Genomic DNA, 25,235 nt, shown 5'->3' with positions numbered 1-25,235 from the left:
GTGATCCTAAAACCATGTGAGGAGTCTTCCATATTTACAAGCTCCTTTCTCAGTGGAACTGAGAGGATGCTCGTGGCGCAGAAACAGCGCCTCGGCCTCGTCTGATGTGTGTAATTGACCAAACTCTTGTTTAAACTCGCTAAGGAGGAGAAAATATACCACATGCTAAGAAGCATCCTGCCTACAGATTTCACTTTCTTTCCCCTTGGATGATGGGTCGGATTTGGTCTTTGGAGATCTTCGGATGTGCTTCCTGGAGATCTGTCAACTAGTACTGCAACAATTAGTCAACGAACATGAATGTAGATTATGCCAAATTATCAATGTGAAAATTTGATATCTAGTTCTGGGTAGAATGTAATACTGTAGCGAAGCCACTAGGGGCAGCAGCAGTGCTGTTACTATTGTGCCGCGTAGCTCTGTTCTCAAAACTGTTTCCAGGCTCAACATTTCTGAGTCAGTATTAAAGAAAAAGTGAGTGAAACATACTAAAGAGTTGTCATGGAAGGGGCTTGGTATGATTTTTGATGTAGTACTAAAAAATGTGCATCGATTTCATATTTTTAAGAGGTGGTCAGTTTTAGCTCGTTGTAACTAGCTCTTCGTATGGCGGCATGTCAATCTGTAAGCGAACATCGCGTGTGAGCAGGATATTCAGATATAATGTGGGGTTTCTCTATTTTAGCTTTCACAACGCGCCACAGTTGTAAATCCTGTGAACGCTTCATTTCTGTGGCTTCATTTAGCAGCTAGTTTAGCGTGCAGGGAAACGTACACAGCACCACACTGAAATAGAAGTGTACCAATATCATAATTTATCAAAAACGAGAAAAACAAATGATAATTAGCATCTGCTTACTGTAGGCACCAATTATTCCAAAGCTTCCCAAACGTATTTGTTCGACAGAAAGAAAACAAAATAAAGTTTTCCCAGTCTAGCTCTTTTATGCAAATTTTTTTGAAAATGTGGATACAAAGAATTCTGAAAAACGTCTAAATGTTTCGCTGCTTGGCTGATGTGGACAACCCCATGAATAGAGATAATAAAGTATAAATAAATAAAGTTCTTTCTCGATTTAATTAAAGAAAGCAACATTACAATCATGACAACCCTGACCAGGATAAAGAGCTTAATGAAAGCAGGGGAATGATTGAATAAATGAACGAACGTCAAACTTTATTGATTACTTTATTGATTGCTGAATTTTTCACTAGTGGGTTATAAAGTGCTATTAATTATAATAAAGTCCTTCTATTCCTAGTAATATAATATTTATGGCAGGGCAAACACCGAATAAATACTGTTTTTCTGCTTGTGTGTGTGTGTGTGTGTCATGACAGAAATAGAGAAAAAGTATCCACAAAACCGGAAGACAATTTCCACATCTCTATCTCTCCCTAACGGCCTGCCTCCTCCTGTCCTCACTATCTCTCTCTCTCTCTCGTTCCCGCTCTCTCTCTCTCTCTCTCTCTCTCTCTCTCTCTCTCTCTCACTCTCTCTCTCACACACTAAATGAAATATTCATGCATTCTAGCAGAGAGAAAAGAGCAGTGTGCACTGAAGTATCTGTTTGCTTTCCCATGGCTTTAAAGTCCCAGCAAGAGTGAGACAGACCGCCGTGTTGGCCGTCAGAAACTCGCTGGCTGCAGAGAGTGTGTGTGTGTGTGTGTGTGTGTGTGTGTATGGTGGGAAAGAGGCCAGCAACACACCTAAATGCAGACACACACACCAACACAAACACCAGCAGAGAATTGCCATCTGCAGCTGGCGAAAGCAGGAGCTGGAACTAATGAAAGTGAAGCAGCGGCAAGAGGGAAAAAAATTCCATCATGGCGGCGTCCGAGTGGGTACAGGTGGGTAAGGCTGTTTCTCTGGAAAAGGATATTTGTGCTGAATTATTGACAAAGAACTAACTCGCAAAATTACAAGAAATGGGCTGCCTAGACTGAACCATGACACAGATTTAAGGTGGCAACTCGTGATACAGCTCACTCCCAAGTGTTTCCTTCCTAACTTGAGAACTACGATGTTTATGACCTTATGAGAAACACTTGCACGCTTATTTTCTGAAGTCCTGGGGAAATACTGTACTATGATCAATACTATCCATCAGGGACATCACTTTAACCATGGAAACAGGACTGAACACGTACATCATCGAACATTTTCATTCATAGTGTATGCCTCATCACAGTACTGAAAAAGCGCTGGTTAAAGTAGTAAATGACATACTATGGTCCCCAATCAGGGGTGTGTCTCCCTGCTCGGGTTGCTTAATCTCAGTCGGGCTTGTGATACCGTATGTTCTAATATCCCTCTAGACAGACTAGAACCTTGTGTTGGAGTTAAAGGAACAACACTTTCCTGTCTCAAGCCCTATCCAGATCACTCACATCAGATTGTAAGACTAGATTAACAAGACTCTGTTCTAGGTCCGCTGCTTTTTTTTCGCCCTATATATGCTACCTCTAGGTACAATTATACGTAAACATGGTATTAGTTTCCACTGCAATATGCTAGCACATAACAGTGACACTGGCCACTTTATTAGGAACACCTGATCATTCATGCCAATCATAAGGCAACACCGCAAAGCATCAAATCATGGAGATAGAGGTAAATTTGTTTAAAAAGGCATCTCAAAACGAACAACACGTCGAGCCTTGAGATGGATGCGCTACGCCAGAATCTCCTTCTGTCAGCCAAGAACAGGAATCTGAGGCTACATTATACAGAGGCTCAGAAAAATTCGACTGTTCCAAGATTAGAAAACCTTTCCCTGGTCTTTCTCAAATCTTCAGCTTCGGTGTACTATAAACTATGATAATTACAAAGCACTAAAATAAATATTTAAACGTGCTAGTAATGGAGAGAGAGAGAGAAGGAGAGAGAAAAAAAAAAAAAAAAAAAGCCATGGCTGCCAAGTTTGTGTCAAGAGCTTAAGAGTGGAGAGAAACTGATTTATAACATCATTTGTGTTATAATTTGGAGTCATTTGGAGTTCATTCCTTTATAGAGGACATTAGGTACAAGTACTTTCATGCTTGGAAAAAAAGAAAAGAAAAAATCTGGTAGCTGACTGATTTGGTTTGATGCTATGAAGCTGTTATTTAAGGTGACAATGAATAGGTGAGAAACTTCCAGAAGGCAAGGCCAGTGAGGGAAAAAAAAAAAAAAAGCTCGAGTCAGCTATTCGTAGCGATCAGTCAGAGCCGACGCGCAGGCTGTCTTCTTAGTCACTCCGTTCGATGGCTTTTATTTAATAGCTTTGCACCTCACACACCTGCTCCTCGACTTTTCAGAGCAATATTAAACATCCTGGACCATCTGCTGCTTCCTAATGCACTCCGGTATTGTCCTGCCGCTGTTTGTCACACGACACACACTGTACGTGACTCCTCCTACTGAAGACGCTCACTTCAGACTTCAGGCAGGTCCGGACTCGCCTAAATCACGCCGCCTTTCCCCAGCTCTGTCTTCCTGTCGTCCTGCTTCCACCTCTCTTTCTCTACCGCCATCGTTCTCCTGCTGGTCGTTTCTGTCACTGTCAGCTGCTTTCTCTCATCTGTCCGTGTGCCATCACGCTGTCTCTCTCACTCTCTCGCTCTCTCTTCCTGACTCACTGAAATCTCTGCACTCGATACATCACAATCCAGCAAGTCGGTGTGTCAGATGTGTCAATGAAGCGTCAGGGCCACACGGGTGGCTTTTTAGCTGCCAGCGGATTTCCATTTCGAACTTTTGATCAAAACGACTCCTTTCTTTTTCAGAACACTGTCAGGCACTAGGGATGCATTTCAGGTCACGGTGAACATTCGCTACACGCCTCAGGCTTCATTTCAATAAATGTACTTTGTCCCTACAACAAAAACCATTCGCCCAAACTAGGCCAGTCCTAACAAGCACCGATTAAAAAAAAACAGTTGAGCGATTTTATTTGAATTTTTTTTTTTCTCCAAAATCGAACAATAAACGGATTAATGTGATGTTTAAAATGATTACCATGAGGATGTGTTTCAGCGATCATTTTTAAGCTAGACCGTCTATTAGCCTATATACTGCTGCCTACTCCATTGAAAAGTATATGGCCTAAACACTAGAAACAACGCCGTATAACCGATTTCTATGAGTCATCTCTCCAGGGTGTGTAATAAATCTGTTTCTCCACTACCCGCTGTGGCAAGCAAATGAGAATTTTAATCCAAAAACTTAAAAGATACTTAAAAGCCAAATGATTTTGCTGTAAGGGAGCACGTCACAAAATCAGGTCTCTGGCAGACAATGTCGCTCTGTTTTCTGGGAAACGGCGCCACGTAGTACATACAACTAGCGCTGAGGCGAATTCGGATAAGCTAATGTCACGTCTGAGCTGTTGAAGCTCTGTCAGTCAGACGGTTCTACTTATAACAAGCGGACTAACTAAATCTGGGCAATATTCGGTGTGACCCTTTGCCCTTAAAACTGGATCGATTCCCTCAGATACACTGGTGTGTAGTTTTATAAGAAAACCAGCTGGTAAGGTTTTTGTTGTTGTTTTTTTTTCCCCTGGAGAACCTGCTACAGTTTTTCTGAAGATTTCTGTTCCTGCAGCTTCCATTATACTTATCGGAAAATACAATGTTTTTTTTTTTCTTTCCCCGCCACATGTTAGTGTCTTTAAAGACCGTATACTGACTGTATAATAACGACACTTTCGTTTTGACAGCCTGATACATTTATGTCACAACGCCCTTTTTGTCATATCTTCGTGATATCTTTTTATAGCTTAAAAAAATTGCAATTTAAAAAAAATAAAAATAAATAAATAAATAAATAACATGCAGCTGATTTGATCGTTTTCTCCTGTTGGATTCTTTCTTTCTTTATTTATTTATTTATCTCTTTCTTTCCTCCTTCTTCGGTGTTTTCACAAGTAACAAATCAAAGTATTACCGAATGAACTTTAAAAAAAAAAATTTTTTTTTTAAAGGTTTATATTTAAATGCATGCCCGTTTTCCTGGCATTAGCACTGTTAAGAAAACCATACATCATGATATCCTGTATCGCGGAACTGCCTTGAAATATCGTGATGATATTTTTTTGATTTTATATGTGTTTGTTTGTTTGTTTATTGGAAATTGAATGTTTGGAAATCCAAAATTCAGAATTTTCTACCAGCACAGTAATGCAGGAAATGAAATCGATGAAAAGTGATATAGAGAATATAAATGTACTATAAACTTCCAGTGAAAGTATATATATATATATATATATATACCTACTGTATATTTAGGATTTTTGTTTAAATTAATTAACATCTAACCAAGGAGTATGTACATGTGAATCAAGAAATATTTGTTTTTAATGAATTAATTAGAAACGACTCTTTTACTGGAACAATAGAGATCTAATCAGAAAAGGCCAATTAGAAAAGTACCTGCCTTTAATTAAGCACTTATTTAGAGTCGCATTAAGATCTGAGAGCGAGCAGTCCACAAGGATTTACTCTTTCTTATTTAACTGCAATTGGGTATCGTTTTGTTTGGTGTTATGTGTGCTTTCATCTTCCATCAGCAAAATTTTTACTGGCAGATCACAGTGTAAATTTCAGTTCTTTGGCCCAAGATACACCCATAGGATCTTAATGAATGATTCATGTTCTTCAGATCTCATTAGTAAAAAAAAAAAAAAAAAAAAGAAGAAGAAGAAGAAGAAATAAACCAAACAAACAGGAAGTGCATAATGTAATTATGTCTGTTGGGAGTGCAGCTTCCTGTTTGTTCATTTAGCTCAGTTCTATGACGCATTCGATCGCCGTGTTCATCCCGCCACGCCCGCACGGCCTCACGCTCACCCTCTCATCCTCTCACCAAAGTGTGTTTTTATTCATTAAAATAAATTGTCATCGATCAACGTAAATCATTGATAAATTGTCACTCTAATGATTAAATTGCCGTTCATATAAAAACTTCTGAAAAAAATCTCCTTGCTTGGGCACAGAATAACCTCCTAACCCGAGTGTCGTAATTAAACAAGTTAGCGACAGCGAAAGCGCTAGCCTCATTTCATTTGAGCGCAAAAAGCCGCGTTCGGGAGACATCGAGGGACCTTTTCATGATCGTAACCGGATTAAGCTGGCGAAGAATGTGGCAGAGTGTTAAATGCGATGCGCTTGTAATCTGATTTGTCTGTCCTCTGTGCCTTTGCTTTATTTACGAGGGAAAGAAAACCTCTTGGTCTGTCTGACAAATTAGAAGCTGGGAGGATTAGCGGGCTCCCCCGCCTGCCTAGGTGAGAAACTCAAGACCGCAAAGGAACTCTGCACTTCACTAAAAAGGGGTTTCCGCAAAATATTTTACAATGTGCTTTGTTAAAATAATGATGGTAAAATGCTTCACTCGGAAGCCAGCTTACATGACGTTGTTATTTCTGTTAAAGTGATTATGTTTGAGGTTCAGGACTGGACAGTTCCCCTAGAGCAAGGTGGTGTTAAATGTCTTGCTTTGGGCTGCAGGAGCGAGTTCATGACCTTAGATGTCGTGTTTTCTGACCCTTTGCTTCAATGACAGTTGTGCTTTTTGTCTATTTTGGCTCCAGGAAGTATATGTCTTTGTGATTAAGCAATGACTTTGTCATCATCCTGATAGTATTTAAATTGATGCCATTACTGCGGACTCGGTATATAGGACACTTTCTCATGTATTAATCCATTCGCTGAGTCTGAATCACGGCGATATTGACGCTGATGGTTTGGATTCGTGCTGGTACTGTACATAATTTAAACAAGACAAAAAAAAAAAAGCAAAAACAACGCTGTCTCACAGATCTCTTTCAACCATTGGTCAGAAATATGCTGATGAAAAAAGCGTAACGAATCTTCACTAGGTACACGTAGGAATCACGAAAATCAACCAAGCACCGAATCAGAGTCGAATCACTGCAAACGGACTTTGCTCTGATGCTCGAGACCGGCTGTTTTCTCACCTTAAAACCCACACCGAGGTTTAAAACAGACCGGGTTTCGACTCGAACGGACGAAACGGTGCACATGTGAAGGCACCGTCCAACTCAGGTGTTCTATCTGCTGAGAAATTCCTCAGATCTTTCCCAAAACATGCAGTTCCGGTTGTGTAATCACAGGGAAACGGTGTGAAAGTCGACCGTAGCATCATACATTTTTATCGAAGCTTCCTCAGTACAAGCGTCCTCAGAGACACTGTGAATAATGCATTACAGTCCTCGCTAACACTACCGGTTTCCTCATGGCATCCTCACACTGCAGTCTACAGCAAAAGCAGACTTAAAATATATTCATGATCTAAATCTAAACCTAACCAGTTAGTAGCTTTGTGTAACAAATCCTTTAATGAATCAAACGAGAACACTCAAAGAACTGTTTTAAAAAAAAGACCAAGTTCTCTCTTATATAGCAGAAGCTATATGTAGTCTTTAGAGGTTTGATTTGGTATAAGAAAGCCCTAAAAGCCTTAAGGTATACACTCTGAAGGAACCGTAAATTCAAAAACCAAGCTACATGTCTGACATTAAGAACGCCCGCAGGTCTCTTTTGAAGGTTACTGTGCTGTGACTGTAAAATTCACCTATTATACTCTCTAAGTCCACTCTCGTTCTTTTGCCACAGATAGATTACCGTATCCGACCACACAGTCTGGTATCCGAAAGTGTGAAAATACATCAGCGGGTGAAATCGAGACTTTCTCGCCAAAAGCGTCAGCCCCGGTGCCTCCGCTCTGGCCAGAAAATGAGGCTTTCTAGCCAATGCGTAGAGCAGGATGGGATTCTTCCTCGGGTCTCACTCAAGATCATTTGCTCTACTGTATCCCTGTGAAGTTGGTTTCAAATCAGGAGCTCTTGGACCTGACTGACGCAGACTGGCTTGACAAGATAAGCAGTCAGATGGGCTTGCTGACGATCAGAATCGATGCCACACACACTCGTCATAGACGTAGCTGTAAGATTATTCTTTATATACCCCCACGCCCACCCCCAGAGAGAAGCTTCTGGCTCCGAAGCCTCAATCTGGTCATCCACGCTGAAACGTAGCCTCCAATGTGCTGCCACTTGGCAAGTTTTTAAACACACCAGTGAATATTACTTCTAGTTTAACGCCCCATAATTACCACATGAGTGCCAAGATATCAACCGATCAGGTCATAACTTCTTGCGTTCTTCAAAGGCAGAAGGATTAACAGTATGTCCGTGACGCAGTCCCACCAGATGGACTTTTTTGATACACGGTCCCTTTCCAGGGACTGAATAACGTCAGTCCTAGACATCTGGACCGAAACATATTCAATTTCACACCCAAGTCTGTAGTGCTTCCTAGAGCCAAGACGGCATCTGCAGACTGAGAAGAGAGACCTCTTTTGTCTCATTCCACTTCACAGCGAGAAGAACAGACCCTACTGTGAAGGAGCTCAGAGTCCAAATGTAGCTTTCTTTCCAGAGGGACAGAAGGTCCGCTCCATCCTTGGACTCAGCATGGGGAGGTGAAGAGCCACAACCCTTCCTGCATGTGTCTAACATGGGTCACTGTTGGATGGTTGAAGCTGTTCACTGTCATACTGTAGTGCTGAGACTGAATAACCACCAGCTGGTTGGGGGGGTGGGGGAGTGGGGGGGGGGTGCAAAACCCTGTATATACACACACTCCACTGCGATAGGCTTGACCGTGATGTCCGAATGCATCTACACTGACCAGTGTTGGAGAACAAACAGCATTTTATTCACTTTCATTTGTATTATCATTAACCGAATCAATATAGTTAACCGGTGCTAACTATACACTCGTCTAATGTTAGCCAAGGCAATAATAGATTTTATTCCGTGTTAACAAACTTAAGCCATCTTCCGAGTGACAGTGCCGAGTCAGCGCATCCTTCGAGCGAGAAAATCGAGTCGAGGTATCAACGCGAGACGCTGGAAAGGCTTCCAGGGGTATCGGTTCAGTCTCAGCTCAAAACACCTCCACAAATGTCAATCATTCCAGGATCGAGTGTCAATTGGCTCATGTGACGTTTTTATTGGGGCAGAAAAAAGACGACCGGTCGTTTTGAATATTTTATTTTATGTCATAACTCTTTTGAGTGCTAACCAGGATACGCCGATGTTAAAAATGCATAGTTCCTACGCAAAATTTGTTTAAAAAAAAAAAAAAAAAAAAAAGGTAGGTCTGGCAGGTTTAATTAAGATGCCAGTGGCTCTTAAATACAAGTACAGTTTGAAATGATGAAGCCCTTCATGAGATGAGTTATGTGGAGTGTAGGAAATTATGAAAATGTGCAGTGTGTGGGATCCTGGGGTCTGGAACTGAGAACTACTGTATATATATATATATATATATATATATATATATATATATATATATATATATATATGAAGCACTAAAACAATGCCTTAAAAAAGAGACTGTGTAAAATAAAGTGTTTAATTTAGCCTTGCCTGGCCTGCCAGGCTGAACTCTACTATGCTAGTTAGCCCTGTTCTGCAGGTACTAAAGGGAATTATGTAATACTTTATGCCGGTGCACTGCTCATCATTAAATTGTTAAATAAACTGTTTTATCTTTAGTCTCTGAGCATCATCAAGAGTCATTTTAATTTTGCGTGTGGTCATATTTTTCGTCTGTACTCCTGTATACCAGCACTTTTCAAAGTGGGTTTGCCGTCGTTGAAGGCCTTTATTTTAACACACACGCAAGCTTAAAGAGAAAAACCATCGCACTACAGTTCTCTGTAGGTTTGTTAGTCATGACTAAATATTCTTTAAAAGTATACCTGTTCCTTATAGGGAAATAACGACAATGTTAGTCAATTTATGTCTTAAAACAGTGGTCAGCAAAACTCGTCCTTGAGATCAGAATCGCAAGGAGAATCCGAATCACCTTTATTGCCAAGTTCCGTGGGTTTACATGTACAAGGAGTTTGTCTTGGTCTACGTTGATCTACCTTTCTGCAGGTTTCATCTCCAAGCAAAATGTAACACACTTGTTTTACTTGTTCAAGTACTTCTTAAGGCAATGACTAGATGGTCAGGTATTAGGGCACGATTATGGTTGGAGCTTCAGGAAGGTAGATATCCGTGACCACTGTCTTAAAACCACAGTTGAACATGTCACAACACCGACCGTTTCATTTTACTCACCAGCAACGGTAACCTTGGCTGTACGGCTGACGATGGCCCCCACCCCCTCCAGAGTGGCCAAACACTGGTAGGCTCCCTCATCGGGTCGGTGATGGCGCGAGTGCACCACATTCTGCACTAAAAGTGATCCATTGCCCAGCTGCTGCCTCCGCTCGTCCACCACCGAGCTCAGCAGCACGCCATCCTTCTTCCACGAGATGGAGGGAAGACCACGGTCAGATCGCGCCTGGCAGTCCAGCTGTAGCACACCACCTCGTATTGTTACCACGTCCTGCGGCTCCAACACGAAACGCAGCTCTATGAAACTACGTAGAGTCTGAGAACCTGTGGAGAAAAGACTAGGAGTTAGTGTGGATGTTCAGGCTTGGTATGTGTTATCTCTGAGACTGGGCTGCTGACTGAAGATTCAGCGCCACAATGCTACGCTTATTGGATCCTTGAGCTAGAACTTTAACCCTCAGATATGTCAGGGGTGGGATACCATAGATGACCCTGTACTGTGACCCCTGTCCAAGGCTCTGTCCAAAATGGGAAATGTAAAGAAATGTATAGAATACAAGATATGCAAAGTGTTGAAGCAAACAAATTGGAAGTAACCTGGGATCACAAGGCCCCCGGACCAGACAGGGGTTAAAGCCTTTACACAAGAGCCCAACTGTAGCATTTGGGTAGTCCTGGGAATTTCATCAGCAGCAATGAATTTCCATTATCATTATCAACTACATCCTGACCACCGAGCCTTGATGCACGATCAGACGTTTTTCCATAATTCGTATTCAGTTCTCGAATGTGATTCGCAACGGCCATAAAAAAGCATTAGCTTAGTTCTATCACATAATTTAATACTAAAAAGTGTAGCTCAGGGCAAACATGGCGATCAAATGCTGCTTACAGAATACACGACTCAGATCAAATTCACCTGTCTGTATGCATTTCATTCTCCACAGACTTACAAGGCCAACATGGAGGACTGAAGTGGAATGTGGTAATTTACCTGCTATTCATATGCATTAGGAAACAGCAGAACATTGTTTGCACTCCAAAACAATTACAACATCCGAGAGGTGCGAGTCTCGGGTCGGTACATTTCCATGCCTGTTAATATAAAAGGCAATCATTACTCTGAGTTACTCAAAGCCAGAAGAATAGCTTCTGGTGTAACTGTAGAGTGGACAAGTGCTTGTTCTATTTCCCTTTCCACGTTTGAACTTTTAATCATCCTTTTACTGAGTCATCCAAAGGACAGTGATGACACGCACTAGCCTGATTTAAAAAAGCAGCAGTTGGTGTGAACAAATGATTTTTATCTGATGCGCCATGACGGGCACGGATGCAGGGCTGGAGCGGCCTGTACAAACTAGCCTGGAGTTCATTTCCATCTGATATGCCTGATGCGTCCAGTTTGAAGTCATGTGTCCACCGGCGAGTTTCAGTACTGTCCTAACCAAGTACTACACAGTTCCTGTTTTGACCATTACGTTTCATTTAATACACAATGCATTATATAATATCATTATGGCAAAAGCAGAGTAACAGTCAGGGAGGTTGAATGTGTGCTGTTCATTATTGTTTTGCCTTATGTGAAGAGAAGCATGTACAACGTTCATTCTCGGTGTAGGTGTCATGGGAATGTTCTACTTTCCCATTCGTATCATGTTGCTATAAAAAACATTAATAAATAGGCTCTAAAAACTGTCACATAAGAGGGTTGTTTTTGTTGTTTGCATTTTAACCAATCAGCAACATTCTGTAAGTTTGCATTTGATCAATCAGCGATATTCCACAAGCTAACATTGGACCAAATGGCAACATTCCATAAGCATGCATTTGAGCAATCAGAAACATTCCATAATCTTGTATTTGACCAATCAGCAACATTCCATAATTTTCAGTTTGACCAAATGACAACATTCCATAATCTTACACTGGACAAAATGGCAACATTCCGTAATCTTACATTTGACCAAATGGCAACATTCCATAATCTTACATTTGACCAAATGGTGACATTCCATAATCTTACATTTGACCAAATGGTGACATTCCATAATCTTACATTTGACCAAATGGCAACATTCCATAATCTTACATTTGACCAAATGGCAACATTCCATAATCTTACACTGGACAAAATGGCAACATTCCATAATCTTACATTTGACCAAATGGTGACATTCCATAATCTTACATTTGACCAAATGGTGACATTCCATAATCTTACATTTGACCAAATGGCAAAATTCCGTAATCTTACATTTGACCAAATGGCAACATTCCATAATCTTACATTTGACCAAATGGTGACATTCCATAATCTTGTATTTGACCAATCAGCAACCTTCAGTAATTTTCCATTTGACCAAATGGCAACATTCCATAATCTTACATTTGACCAAAAGGCGACATTCCATAATCTTACATTTGACCAAATGGTGACATTCCATAATCTTACATTTGACCAAATGGCAACATTCCGTAATCTTACATTTGACCAAATGGCAACATTCCATAATCTTACACTGGACAAAATGGCAACATTCCATAATCTTACATTTGACCAAATGGTGACATTCCATAATCTTACATTTGACCAAATGGCAAAATTCCATAATCTTACATTTGACCAAATGGCAACATTCCATAATCTTACATTTGACCAAATGGTGACATTCCATAATCTTGTATTTGACCAATCAGCAACCTTCAGTAATTTTCCATTTGACCAAATGGCAACATTCCATAATCTTACATTTGACCAAATGGTGACATTCCATAATCTTACATTTGACCAAATGGTGACATTCCATAATCTTACATTTGACCAAAAGGCGACATTCCATAATCTTACATTTGACCAAATGGCGACATTCCATAATCTTACATTTGACCAAATGGTGACATTCCAAAATCTTGTATTTGACCAATCAGCAACATTCGGTAATTTTCCTTTTGACCAAATGGCGACATTCCATAATCTTACATTTGACCAAATGGTGAAATTCCATAATCTTACATTTGACCAAATGGTGACATTCCATAATCTTACATTTGACCAAATGGCAACATTCCATAATCTTACATTTGACCAAATGGCAACATTCCATAATCTTACATTTGACCAAATGGCAACATTCCATAATCTTACATTTGACCAAATGGCAACATTCCATAATCTTACATTTGACCAAATGGTGACATTCCATAATCTTGTATTTGACCAATCAGCAACCTTCAGTAATTTTCCATTTGACCAAATGGCAACATTCCATAATCTTACATTTGACCAAATGGTGACATTCCATAATCTTACATTTGACCAAATGGTGACATTCCATAATCTTACATTTGACCAAAAGGCGACATTCCATAATCTTACATTTGACCAAATGGCGACATTCCATAATCTTACATTTGACCAAATGGTGACATTCCAAAATCTTGTATTTGACCAATCAGCAACATTCGGTAATTTTCCTTTTGACCAAATGGCGACATTCCATAATCTTACATTTGACCAAATGGTGAAATTCCATAATCTTACATTTGACCAAATGGTGAAATTCCATAATCTTACATTTGACCAAATGGTGACATTCCATAATCTTACATTTGACCAAATGGCAACATTCCATAATCTTACATTTGACCAAATGGTGAAATTCCATAATCTTACATTTGACCAAATGGTGACATTCCATAATCTTGTATTTGACCATTCAGCAACCTTCAGTAATTTTCCATTTGACCAAATGGCAACATTCCATAATCTTACATTTGACCAAAAGGCGACATTCCATAATCTTGTATTTGACCAAATGGTGACATTCCATAATCTTACATTTGACCAAATGGTGACATTCCATAATCTTACATTTGACCAAAAGGCGACATTCCATAATCTTACATTTGACCAAATGGCGACATTCCATAATCTTACATTTGACCAAAAGGCGACATTCCATAATCTTACATTTGACCAAATGGTAACATTCCATAATCTTACATTTGACCAAATGGTGAAATTCCATAATCTTGTATTTGACCAATCAGCAACATTCCATAATTCTACATGTGACCAAATGGCAACATTCCATAATCTTGCATTTGACCAATCAGCAACATTCCGTAATTCTCCATTTGACCAAATGGCAACATTTAATAATCTTGCATTTGCGCAATCAGCAACATGCAGGTGGTAGAGCGGGTTGTCCTCTAATCGTAGGGTCGGCGGTTCGATTCCCGGCCCACGTGAATCCACATATTGACGTGTCCTTGGTCAAGACACTGAACCCTGAGTTGCTCCCGATGGCAAGTTAGCGCTATTTGACCATTTAGCATTTGCCCGACTGGTAACATTGCATAATCTTACATTTGAGCAAATTGCAAAATTCACTACAGCCAACTTCACAGTTCGCCCCAATTCTGGAGCAGGAAATAAAATATTCCTGGAGATGCAGCCTAAGATCTAAGACCTTGGTTGCTTCGGTGGAAAAGTGCCAGAGATCTTTCATTCCCTAATTCATCTTCAGTAACAATTTATCCTGGAGCCTATCCCAGGATCACTGGGCGTGAGACGGAAACACTCCCTGCATAGCACACCACTGCCTCAAGAACCTGAGTTTCTGAAAAAGTTCCTAGGTTCCGTAAAACGTTTCTGCGGTGGACATTTACAGTTCTGCGGAAGAATCCAAATGAAACGTTGGGGAAAGGAATTACAAAGAACAACAGAAAAGGCACCAGAAGACTGGGTAGGCACCGTGAATTTTCTGCATGTATCGTCAACAACTTGTGACTCCCGTTCTTGGCTAAAGCAAACGACCTGATTATAGGAACGAAACAAATCCAATCAAAACACGAACCCATTTTTATCTTTATTTTATTCACGAGAGAACAACACCGATATACAATCACAGCAAGAGTGTAGAGCTAATCAGAAAGATTACCTTCAAACGCTAATGCACAGCCAGGTAACTCCACCCGTCCCGTCGTCTTAACCTGCTGTGTGAGATACGTCATCACTTACTGCTAACATTTTCAACACTTTACTCACACTGCAGAAACACGCCTGTGCTCTATGGCACAAGAAACACATGAAGGTGCATGAAGTTCAGACATTTCAACCTGGTGAAAGAAAGAAAAAAAAAACCCAACTCTGGCCTTTTTGAGCCATCAAATAGCAGCTTTTGTCGATGGTCTTTATCTCCCTGCCAGAGCACTTCCCCATGGGATTTAGCTCTCTTCTTCACGATGGCATTTTAAAAACAGAGCTCGCATATAAACGCAAGGCCAGACAGTCAGGAGGAAAGGAAACCATGGAAAGTCAGGGAAAAAGAAACGCACACGGCAGTGCAAAAGTGTAAAAGACAAGAAAAAAAAAAAAAACATATCTAGGTTTACCTCTTCAGCGTACAAAAACCCCAATGTCTCGCTTCCCAGACAGATGCAACTACAAGAGACGGGGATTTGCAGAAATCTGATTGGACAGCGTTCGCTATGGGAAGAGCATGACCTCGGGAATACAGTCCTGAATAGGCTCTGAGAGATTAAAGGCAAGAACGTGCCTTTCTTTGTGCGTATGTGTCTAAGAGCCAGAATGAATCCCAGCGTGCTTCACTCTTTACTTTGATGTAGATGTCTCACTATTCCCTCAGGTTCAAAGTTCACACCAAGGTCAGTCGTGACGCCTATGGATCTAAGTCACGTCGGTGAAGGAAGTCCGAAACGCAGCGCACCTCTCAGTCCTGATAGATCGCAGATACATCAGTCCGATAGTGCACTTTCATCAAAATGCCAGAGAGCTTTTTCACTACAGCTGTAGCAAAAATTCATGAAGCAGAACGAGGCAGAAATATTGAAGCATGCCAAATACACTCTAAAGGAACGTCAGTCAATCACTCATTTTACAGGCTGGCGGGTACTTTCGTAAAAAACAACAAAAAAAGGATGCGTTGTGACAATGAAAATTCACATCATGTGTTTGATTTCAGGTTTTTGTTTACAATTCCAGTGCCTTTTGTTTGTGTTTTGTTTTGTGTTATCTGTCCTATCGTGTCATTGGTCTGTTCCCTGATGCTGTTCACCTGTTCAGTGTTATTTTTTAATTTGACTGCAGCTTAATGCCCTCTGTGTGTTTGCTGAAAAATCTCCTCATGCGTTCATTATTTATTTCGTTAAGTCCGAGCTAGTGTTATTTTACCCGTCTAAGTGTGTGTGTGTGTGTGTGTGTGTGTTGTGCAGTCATCAAGTTCTTCCCTCTATCTGCCCTTTGATATCATCACATCTCTTTTATCTCTTCATTATGGGCTGTGTCACCATGGTTACCGCTCTGCTCCACTCTATTATCGATTCTTTTGCCCAGCACACACACACACACACACACACACACACACACACACACACACACACACACACGCAACGACACTCTGCGACTTCCACTTTAGCCACAAGCTTATCTCAACAACTTCATCACTGTGGACCCCTTCGTCCTATTAACCTGTACACACACACACACACACACACACACACACACACACACTCAGACGGGTAATTTACACATTCTCTTTGAAGCGTCCTCTGGGTGTGCAAACAGCCAATCACACACTCTGATGTTATCAATGTGTATGGAATCCAGCTTCCTCTGCACATTTCACTACACATCCATGTACACACATCCCATTCCTGCTAACCTGTCCCTCGATGTCCTCCCATGGTGGGCTACTCTCTGCTCTGACTCGATGTCTTGCTCTGTCTGGCTGTCCATGTCAATCGCTCACAAAAAGACGCAAAGACTTTGCTGTCTTCGATTAACCGATCTTCCGATTAAGGGGTGCTTGTTACTAGCTAGCTCGCTGTTCTCCACAACTTATCATTGGCCCAAACGTCGTTCACACACGTTCTTCATTAAGAAGACTCTTTACCCAACTACCGTCTCTTTGTCGTCTTGTAATTCAAAGTGCAGTACTTCCCTTAGTACCTAGTTTTAATCTGAGCCTGGATTCTGTAGATGCTTGTGATCTGCCCCAAGCTATGAATTATAATGGCAATGTTCACTAAGCATCTTAAAGGTTAAACGTAGCACCCAAAATGAATCTTTGGTTTGCCGCTCTGGTGAAACCCTTGATCCGTCACTTATGACCCCAACAGAGTCCTTGGTGGAATTTGAAAGTTGTATTTGAGCCCTCGAGTAGTTCAGAAAAGGGATTCCTGGTCCTTTTGAAAATGGTGATCTGGGGCCTCGCACACCGAGGAACGTGATTGGTTCAACTTGTCACAGTACTTCCTGTTGCAAGGAAGGACTGTTATGGTCAGAGGAGGAAACGGAATATGCCCCATCGATATATGAAGCGAAGAACTTTCATAAATTTCATAAAAAGTCTTTTTTTTTGTAGGATTGTTTTGCTACAAAAATGTTTTTTTTTATATTGCAAAAAAAAAAAGAATAAAAATAAAAATAATGAATGCGCATCTCTTGTCTACCTGCATGGCTAAAAAGCTCCTTCAATAGGAATGGCTCTTTGCTTGCAGGTATTCCTGGACGATGACAGGCCATGCATGGAAAGATTGCTGTGGGGGGTGTCTCCTCAACCACCACTAGTGTGTAGCATCCACCTGGATGATGCGACGGCAACCATATTGCGGCAGAACACCCACCACACTCCCGCAATTAGAGGAGAGGAGAGTGATGAAGCCGACTCAGAGATAGGGATTATTAGGGGGCCACGATAGAGAAGGGCCAATGCGGGAATTTCACCAGGACACCGGGGTTGTACCCCTACTCTTTTACGATAAGTGTCCTGGTATTTTTAATGACGACAGAGAGTCAGGACCTCGCTTTAACATCTCATCCGAAAGATGGCGCTGTTTTTACAGTATAGTGTCACCGTCATTATACTGGGGCATTAGGACCCACACAGACCACATTGTGAGCACCCCCTGCTGTCCTCATTAATACCACAGTTTTCCCCAGGAGGTCTCCCATTCGGGTACCGACCAGACTCAACCCTGCTTAGCTTCAATGGGAAACCAGTCGAGAACTGCAGGGAATATGTGGGTCCGGCCCTTTGTGGCCATATAATCAAAAGAGAAGTATTGGAGTGGTGAACGTTCAAAAAATTCTGTTCTGCAGGTCAATAAAAGCCAGACACTGCTTTTTCTTTCTGTCTACAAATATTTCGGTCAAACACCTCTGGCATTTTGTGTAAAAAAAAGTCCTTGAGCATGTTAAAGCTAAGATAGTTCCTTGTCAATGCACTGCCCAGGTTTTATGCCTCTGAGCCTGTTGATATTTGTCCAGCAGAGTTTTTCATTAGTCTTCCTTACATAATTAGCCATTTTGTTTAGCGTCCTGTGACACGGCTGGGACCGACCCAAGCCTCAATCCGAGATTGGGCGATTTCCAGCCTGGAGCTCTGAGTGGTGGCATCGGTGAAGGTTTTAACCAACAGCCTGTGGCGAGGATTAGTTCTTCTCCTTTGGTGCTACATAGGCAGAACAGAAGGTTGGTGGCTCTGTAGGGAACACGGAATGGGCATTGACTGGCAAACACACCGTCTGGCCGTGCGATTGTCCAACTTTGTATGGATCAGCAATCTAAACCGATTGAGTTCACAGTCAGTCATTTAAGGTCTGGGAATGCTTCAAATCTAAACCCCCCTGCTGAAGCCTGGAAAGAAGAGTGAAAAGAGAGACAGATTCTACCAGACTGCTCTTCACATTCATCTCACCCGGTGGTAACAGGTTTCTTTCAAACAAGGCCAAAACCATCACCATATGTCTTGTTATTTCATCAACGGCTTTCTTGTCTTGAAAGGTTTCCAGCCAGAAAAATGTTCTTCTTGGATCGGGTTCATCTGGTGAAACAATGTCAAGAAAAGCACAAAAACCTTGTTCCATTTACCTAAAAGGAGTAGGGATGCATATTATATTGTGGAACCCGTAATTATTATGCGCTCTTAAATTAAAACAGAGTCTACGTTCTGTACATGTCACCAATTGAATGACATCTATGTGATTAAAAAAACAAAACAGTTCTTGGTAACAGACCCTACTCGATAAAAATCTACATTTAGCAGTCCCTCCGGGATTCTGCGATAGCAGAACCGAACGCAAAAATCAAGCAGACTCCGCAATATATGGAGGAGCTTGCCATTTTTCACAATTACCACAGATTTCGCCCAGGAAACGTCACGTGACGTCATCGCAACGCGCGTTCAGCCAAAGCCCTCTTCGATTCACGTGCGTCGAACATGAGTACAGCTAAAAGGTCTCGCGCCGCGATAGGCCGCGATCTCGTGCACAAATTTTGATTAAAAAAAAGGCAGCAAAACGAAGCATTTTTTGGCCGCAACAATCACCAAAAAAAACCACGAAATCCTGTACGGACCGATTTATTTATATATTTATATTTCCATATTTGTCTGGAGTGGAGCTGGCACTAAATACAGGTTTGTGGGTGAAAACTGGCACCAGTTCGGTTGTGTCTCTTTATTTTGTTCATTCTTTTCAGTGAATGAAACCCAGTCCAAAGATCGAGCATTACCTTGGCAGTCAGCCACATGTTTCCTGGCACAAGTGGCAGCATTTAAATGTTACCACAGATACAGTGTGGCATGGGCCTGATTATGCCCGACAAGTTTACTGATTTAGACCAGGCCTCAAACGGACACGCTGGCCCCGTAACCGCCCAGGCACAACTAACTTACAATGCAGGCAGTAGACTGCCAAGAGTGAAATATATTCAGCAGCACATCCTCAGTCAGAGCAGAATGAACTCCCAGCAACGGCAGCATACGCTTATTTTCCCCCTCGGAAATCACGTTTTAATTACCGCATTTATGTGGAGGCCTGGGAAAACGCTTCGTCCGTTAGCATAGACAAAGGCATGTTTTGGGGAAGGTGGGAGGAAACCCACACGTGAAAAGTAACTCCGCTCTGACCAACCCTTACATAGGATAACTGGGGGAGTTGTCAAAGACATACTTAATACTTTAAAAATAACTTCGACTATAAATTTAAAAAGAACGAGTCGATAGGTCATCGATTATTCTCAGTTTTTAGACAGAAGGTTCTGGCAGTTAGTGATTTAAGACTGCGTCGGGTTTTAATTTAGGACTTTTGCCCCTGCATGATGAGCCTGCTGAGTGGGATCAGATAGGATGACTGCAGGCTCCCAAGAGACAGATGGAGCTCAGGTCAGGGACGGTCCCATCTGGCCTGGAGACACCAGCTGGGTCTACAATAAACCTACACTTCACATGGGGCTTTGAACAGATGAAATTGATACACACATACTGTACATGCACAAAAAAAATCAAGAATCAGCCAAAGGAAAATGTCGTCAATCCACATGCAAGCGGTTTTGTGCTTAGTCGGTTAAAAAGTGATAGCTAATAGCATCGAATAGCATTGCTGATGTGGTGCATTTGTATCGCATTCATCCATCCTGCAGCAATAAAACTACAAGGACAGAAAGATGATGAGAACAGAACGAGCGTAAGAAGAAAGATCTAGCTCCGGCATCGACATGCGTTGATGAACTCGGCTATAAAGACGATAATGTGCTCGAGTAAGACGTTCTGGCACTTAGCGAACGCACACCCCCTTAAATAAAACCATTGTGCCGTGCACCATGATTGAACTTTGAAAGCTTTATACATCATGCAGGTCCAAAAGGTGCACATCCGACTAAACTGAAACGACTCGGGATCATTGAATGCATCAGGAAAAGCAGGTTTTAACTCGTAACCGTACAGTTACACTGACGTATAGCCTCGCCGTCAGAACCGGGGAAGCCGTCCTGGACTCTAGGAAAAACGGCTTGTAGTACCTACGCATCCGTTCTGAGCTTACGCATCGCTTCCAAGTCATCAGACTGGTTAATATTCCTCGTATTTTGCTAAATGTTTTAGTCTGTTGCATTTTCATGGTAAGTGGGTAGAGGATCTCTGGGTGTTAGTTACTTTTATCTGTATAAGTTTGTTAAGATGTCACATTAGTCATGAGACCCCCCCCACCCCCCCAAAAAAACCCTTACTATGTGCAAACGATATTGAGAGTTCGATTATAGGTTACAGATGTTTCTATCTATAACCTATAATTTGGTTTATATCTGTAACCTATAATTTGGTTATATAATTTGGTGTATATCTATAACCTATAATTTGCTTTATATCTATAACCGATAAAATTTGGTTTATATCTGTAACCTATAATTTGGTTTATATCTATATCCTATAATTTGGTTTATATCTGTAACCTATAATTTGGTTTATATAATTTGATTCATATCTATACCCGATAATTTGGTTTATATCTATAACCGATAATTTGGTTATATAATTTGGTTTATATCTATAACCGATAATTTGGTTTATATCTATAACCGATAATTTGGTGTATATCTATAACCGATAATTTGGTTTATATCTATAACCTATAATTTGGTTATATAATTTGGTTTATATCTATAACCGATAATTTGGTGTATATCTATAACCTATAATTTGGTTTATATCTATAACCGATAATTTGGTGTATATCTATAACCTATAATTTGGTTATATAATTTGGTGTATATCTATAACCTATAATTTGGTTTATATCTATAACCTATAATTTGGTTATATAATTTGGTGTATATCTATAACCTATAATTTGGTTTATATCTATAACTGATAATTTGGTTATATAATTTGGTGTATATCTATAACCGATAATTTGGTTTATATCTATAACCTATAATTTGGTTTATATCTATAACCGATAATTTGGTTATATAATTTGGTGTATATCTATAACCGATAATTTGGTGTATATCTATAACTTATAATTTGGTTATATAATTTGGTGTATATCTATAACCTATAATTTGGTTTATATCTATAACCGATAATTTGGTTATATAATTTGGTGTATATCTATAACCGATAATTTGGTGTATATCTATAACTTATAATTTGGTTATATAATTTGGTGTATATCTATAACCTATAATTTGGTTATATAATTTGGTGTATATCTATAACCTATAATTTGGTTTTTATCTGTAACCTAGAATTAAATTAATCAGGTGTGTTTGTTCTGTTTGTCTTATTAAAATGGCTTGTCCCCAGCCTGTTGATAGAAAGACAGATTTTTATTTATTTATTTATTTATTGTAAGCCTTACTATTCAGGGCCAGAGTAGCATATCTGTGCTAATATTGAAAGATGGAAATAGAGAGAAAATGCCTTAGCGGTGGGTTACATAATAAATCTACATTAACTAAAGACTGAGCAGCGAGGAAGAAGGAAGGCACTTTGTCAAGGTACGGTTAGAGCAAAGCATCATTAGCGTGCTGCTCAGGGGTGTCTCTGTTGAAAGAAGCCCATTCAAAAAGCAGATGAATGCTCCTCCAATGGAGATTTTCCATAATACAGAGCAAAGAAGCCACCCGAGAAAAGAGAGACGCTGGCGACGGTATCAGTAAATTGCAAGGCCACGTGAACAGTCTGAAGCTTTACAAATCCCGGGCTGCGAGACGATAAGCACTAATGAAACGTCGCTACGCTGTCAGCGCTGGAGCTGAAGGATGCACAGCACCAATAATCTATCTCAATCCTCTCCTAGCACACAAAATTAGCGTGTGTCCTTATCAAAGAGATGGACTCGACAGCTAGTTTCTCAAAGTACATCCCCCATCCCTTCTTTAACATCCATCCCTCCATCCTCCTTCTCTCCGTCCCTCACCGTGACATGATTTATATCTGTCCACTGAAAACAAACCACACCAAATTACACAGTCGACTAATGCATATTAATTACCGCAGTGACAACACCGGGGAGAGAGAGACAGACAGACAGAGAGAGAGAGACAGACAGAGAGAACGTGAAAGAGAGAGAGAGGTGGAGAAAGCAGCAGACAGAGGTAAAGACAGACAAACAGACAGAGTGTATCAGAGACAGCCAGATAGATAGATAGATAGATAGATAGATAGATAGATAGATAGATAGATAGATAGAGACACGGAAACAGTGAGAGAATGACACAGACAGATACAGAGAAAGAGAGTGAGAAAGACAGACAGAGATACAGAGAGAGAGAAAGAGTGAGAGAGAATGCAAAGGAGAAAGACATAAAGACAGATAGACAGACAGGCAGACAGACAGACAGAGAGAGACAGAGAGGAGGCAGCCATATTAGATGACGTCATTAATGATCATTAAGAAGCTGCCATCAGTGTTCCATTCAGAGACTCACAGCTCTGCCTTCGCACCACAGCTCCATTTCAGCATCACAGCCCCGCCTCAGAGTCACAGCCCCGCCTCAGAGCGACAGCTCCACCTTGGCATCACAGCCCCGCCTCAGAGTCTCAGCTCCACTTCAGCATCACAGCCCCGCCTCAGAGTCACAGCTCCGCCTCGTCACCACCGCCTCAGAGTCACAGCCCCGCCTCAGAGCGACAGCTCCACCTTGGCATCACAGCCCTGCCTCAGAGTCTCAGCTCCACTTCAGCATCACAGCCCCGCCTCAGAGTCACAGCTCCACCTTGGCATCACAGCCCCGCCTCAGAGTCACAGCTCCACCTTGGCATCACAGCCCCGCCTCAGAGTCACAGCTCCACTTCAGCATCACAGCCCCGCCTCAGAGCGACAGCTCCACCTTGGCATCACAGCCCCGCCTCAGAGTCACAGCTCCACCTTGGCATCACAGCCCCACCTCAGAGTCACAGCTCCGCCTCGTCACCACAGCCCCGCCTCAGAGTCACAGCCCCGCCTCGTCACCACAGCTCCACTTCAGCATCACAGCCCCGCCTCAGAGTCACAGCTCCACCTCGGCACCACAGCCCCGCCTCAGAGTCACAGCTCCGCCTCGTCACCACAGCCCCGCCTCAGAGTCACAGCCCCGCCTCGTCATCACAGCTCCACTTCAGCATCACAGCCCCGCCTCGTCACCACAGCTCCACTTCAGCATCACAGCCCCGCCTCAGAGTCACAGCTCCACCTCGGCACCACAGCCCCACCTCAGAGTCACAGCTCCGCCTCGGCACCACAGCTCCACTTCAGCATCGGCTCTGCCTCAGTGTCACAGCTCTGCCTCGCCATTACAGCACCACCTCAGCGCCACAGCTCTGGCTAACCAGCGTGCCGAGCGTTCACACATATTTGAACCCTTATACGCTCGGGTCTGCACCTGATTAACGCAGCCCTTTCCATCTGACACACTGAATGACAGCAGGCCCTCTGGAGAACCATAATGAACTCTTTCTAGAGCAGTCACTGACGCCGAGTGTCACTGTCAAACCAGCCACACGCCCTAATGAGAGAGCATCAGAAACGGAGGGAATAACGACCTGCTGCGTTACAAAACAGAACTGCACCAGCCATCAGAACACAACATGTACACCTCGCTGTGAACGTACCTTTCATAAGTGGACAGCAATTTCAGCATAGCAGAAGAAAGAAAGAAAGAAAGAAAGAAAGAAAGAAAGAAAAAAAGAAAGAAAGAAAGAAAAAGTATGATCAGAAACAAAGGATGATGTAATTAATGAAAGAAATCAGGATATGATGAAGTGATAAAAGAAAGAAAGAAAGAAAGAAAAGGAGGATGATAAAGGATGGAGAGATTAAGGAAAGAAATCAAGATATGATGAAGGGATAAAAAAGAAAGAAAGAAGAAAGAAAGAAAGAAAGAAAGAAAGAAAGAAAGGATGATGAAAAACAAAGGGTGATGTGGTTAATGAAAGAAATCAAGAATTCATGAAGGGAAGAAAGAAAGAAAGAAAGAAAGAAAGAAAAGGAGGATGGCAAAGGATAGAGAAATTAATTAAATAAATCAGCATATGATGAAGGGATAAAAGAAAGAAAGAAAGAAAGAAAGAAAGAAACATAGAAAGAAAGAAAGAAAGAAAGAAAGAAAGAAAGAAAGAAAGAAAAGGATGACAAAGGATGGAGAGATTAAGGAAAGAAATCAAGATATGATGAAGGGATAAAAAAGAAAGAAAGAAAAAAGAAAGAAAGAAAGAAAGAAAGGATGATGAAAAACAAAGGATGATGTGGTTAATGAAAGAAATCAAGAATTCATGAAGGGAAGAAAGAAAGAAAGAAAGAAAG

At 41.3% G+C, this 25,235-nt stretch overlaps 1 protein-coding gene across 2 annotated transcripts in view; it reads right to left on the bottom strand.

The window, feature by feature from the left end:
• Window positions 1-25,235, bottom strand: part of dcc (DCC netrin 1 receptor) — a 234,115-nt gene that overhangs the window by 144,518 nt on the left and 64,362 nt on the right. Inside the window, exons 1-2 of one of the 2 annotated variants that reach the window (XM_053676995.1) lie at window positions 15,089-15,189; window positions 10,146-10,469 (exon numbers count right to left, since the gene is read on the bottom strand). In XM_053676995.1, the coding sequence (XP_053532970.1) occupies window positions 10,146-10,469; window positions 15,089-15,161 (397 nt within the window). In that variant the 5' untranslated portion in view covers window positions 15,162-15,189. Of the gene's footprint in view, window positions 1-10,145; window positions 10,470-15,088; window positions 15,190-25,235 lie in introns of those variants that run through there. The other variant, XM_017460521.3, reaches the window with a different exon arrangement.

Source organism: Ictalurus punctatus, chromosome 28, assembly GCF_001660625.3.
Source record: "Ictalurus punctatus breed USDA103 chromosome 28, Coco_2.0, whole genome shotgun sequence".
Classification (NCBI taxonomy): domain Eukaryota; kingdom Metazoa; phylum Chordata; class Actinopteri; order Siluriformes; family Ictaluridae; genus Ictalurus; species Ictalurus punctatus.
The sequence above is the reverse complement of the archived record's forward strand: the minus strand, read 5'-3'. Positions and strand labels throughout refer to the sequence as shown.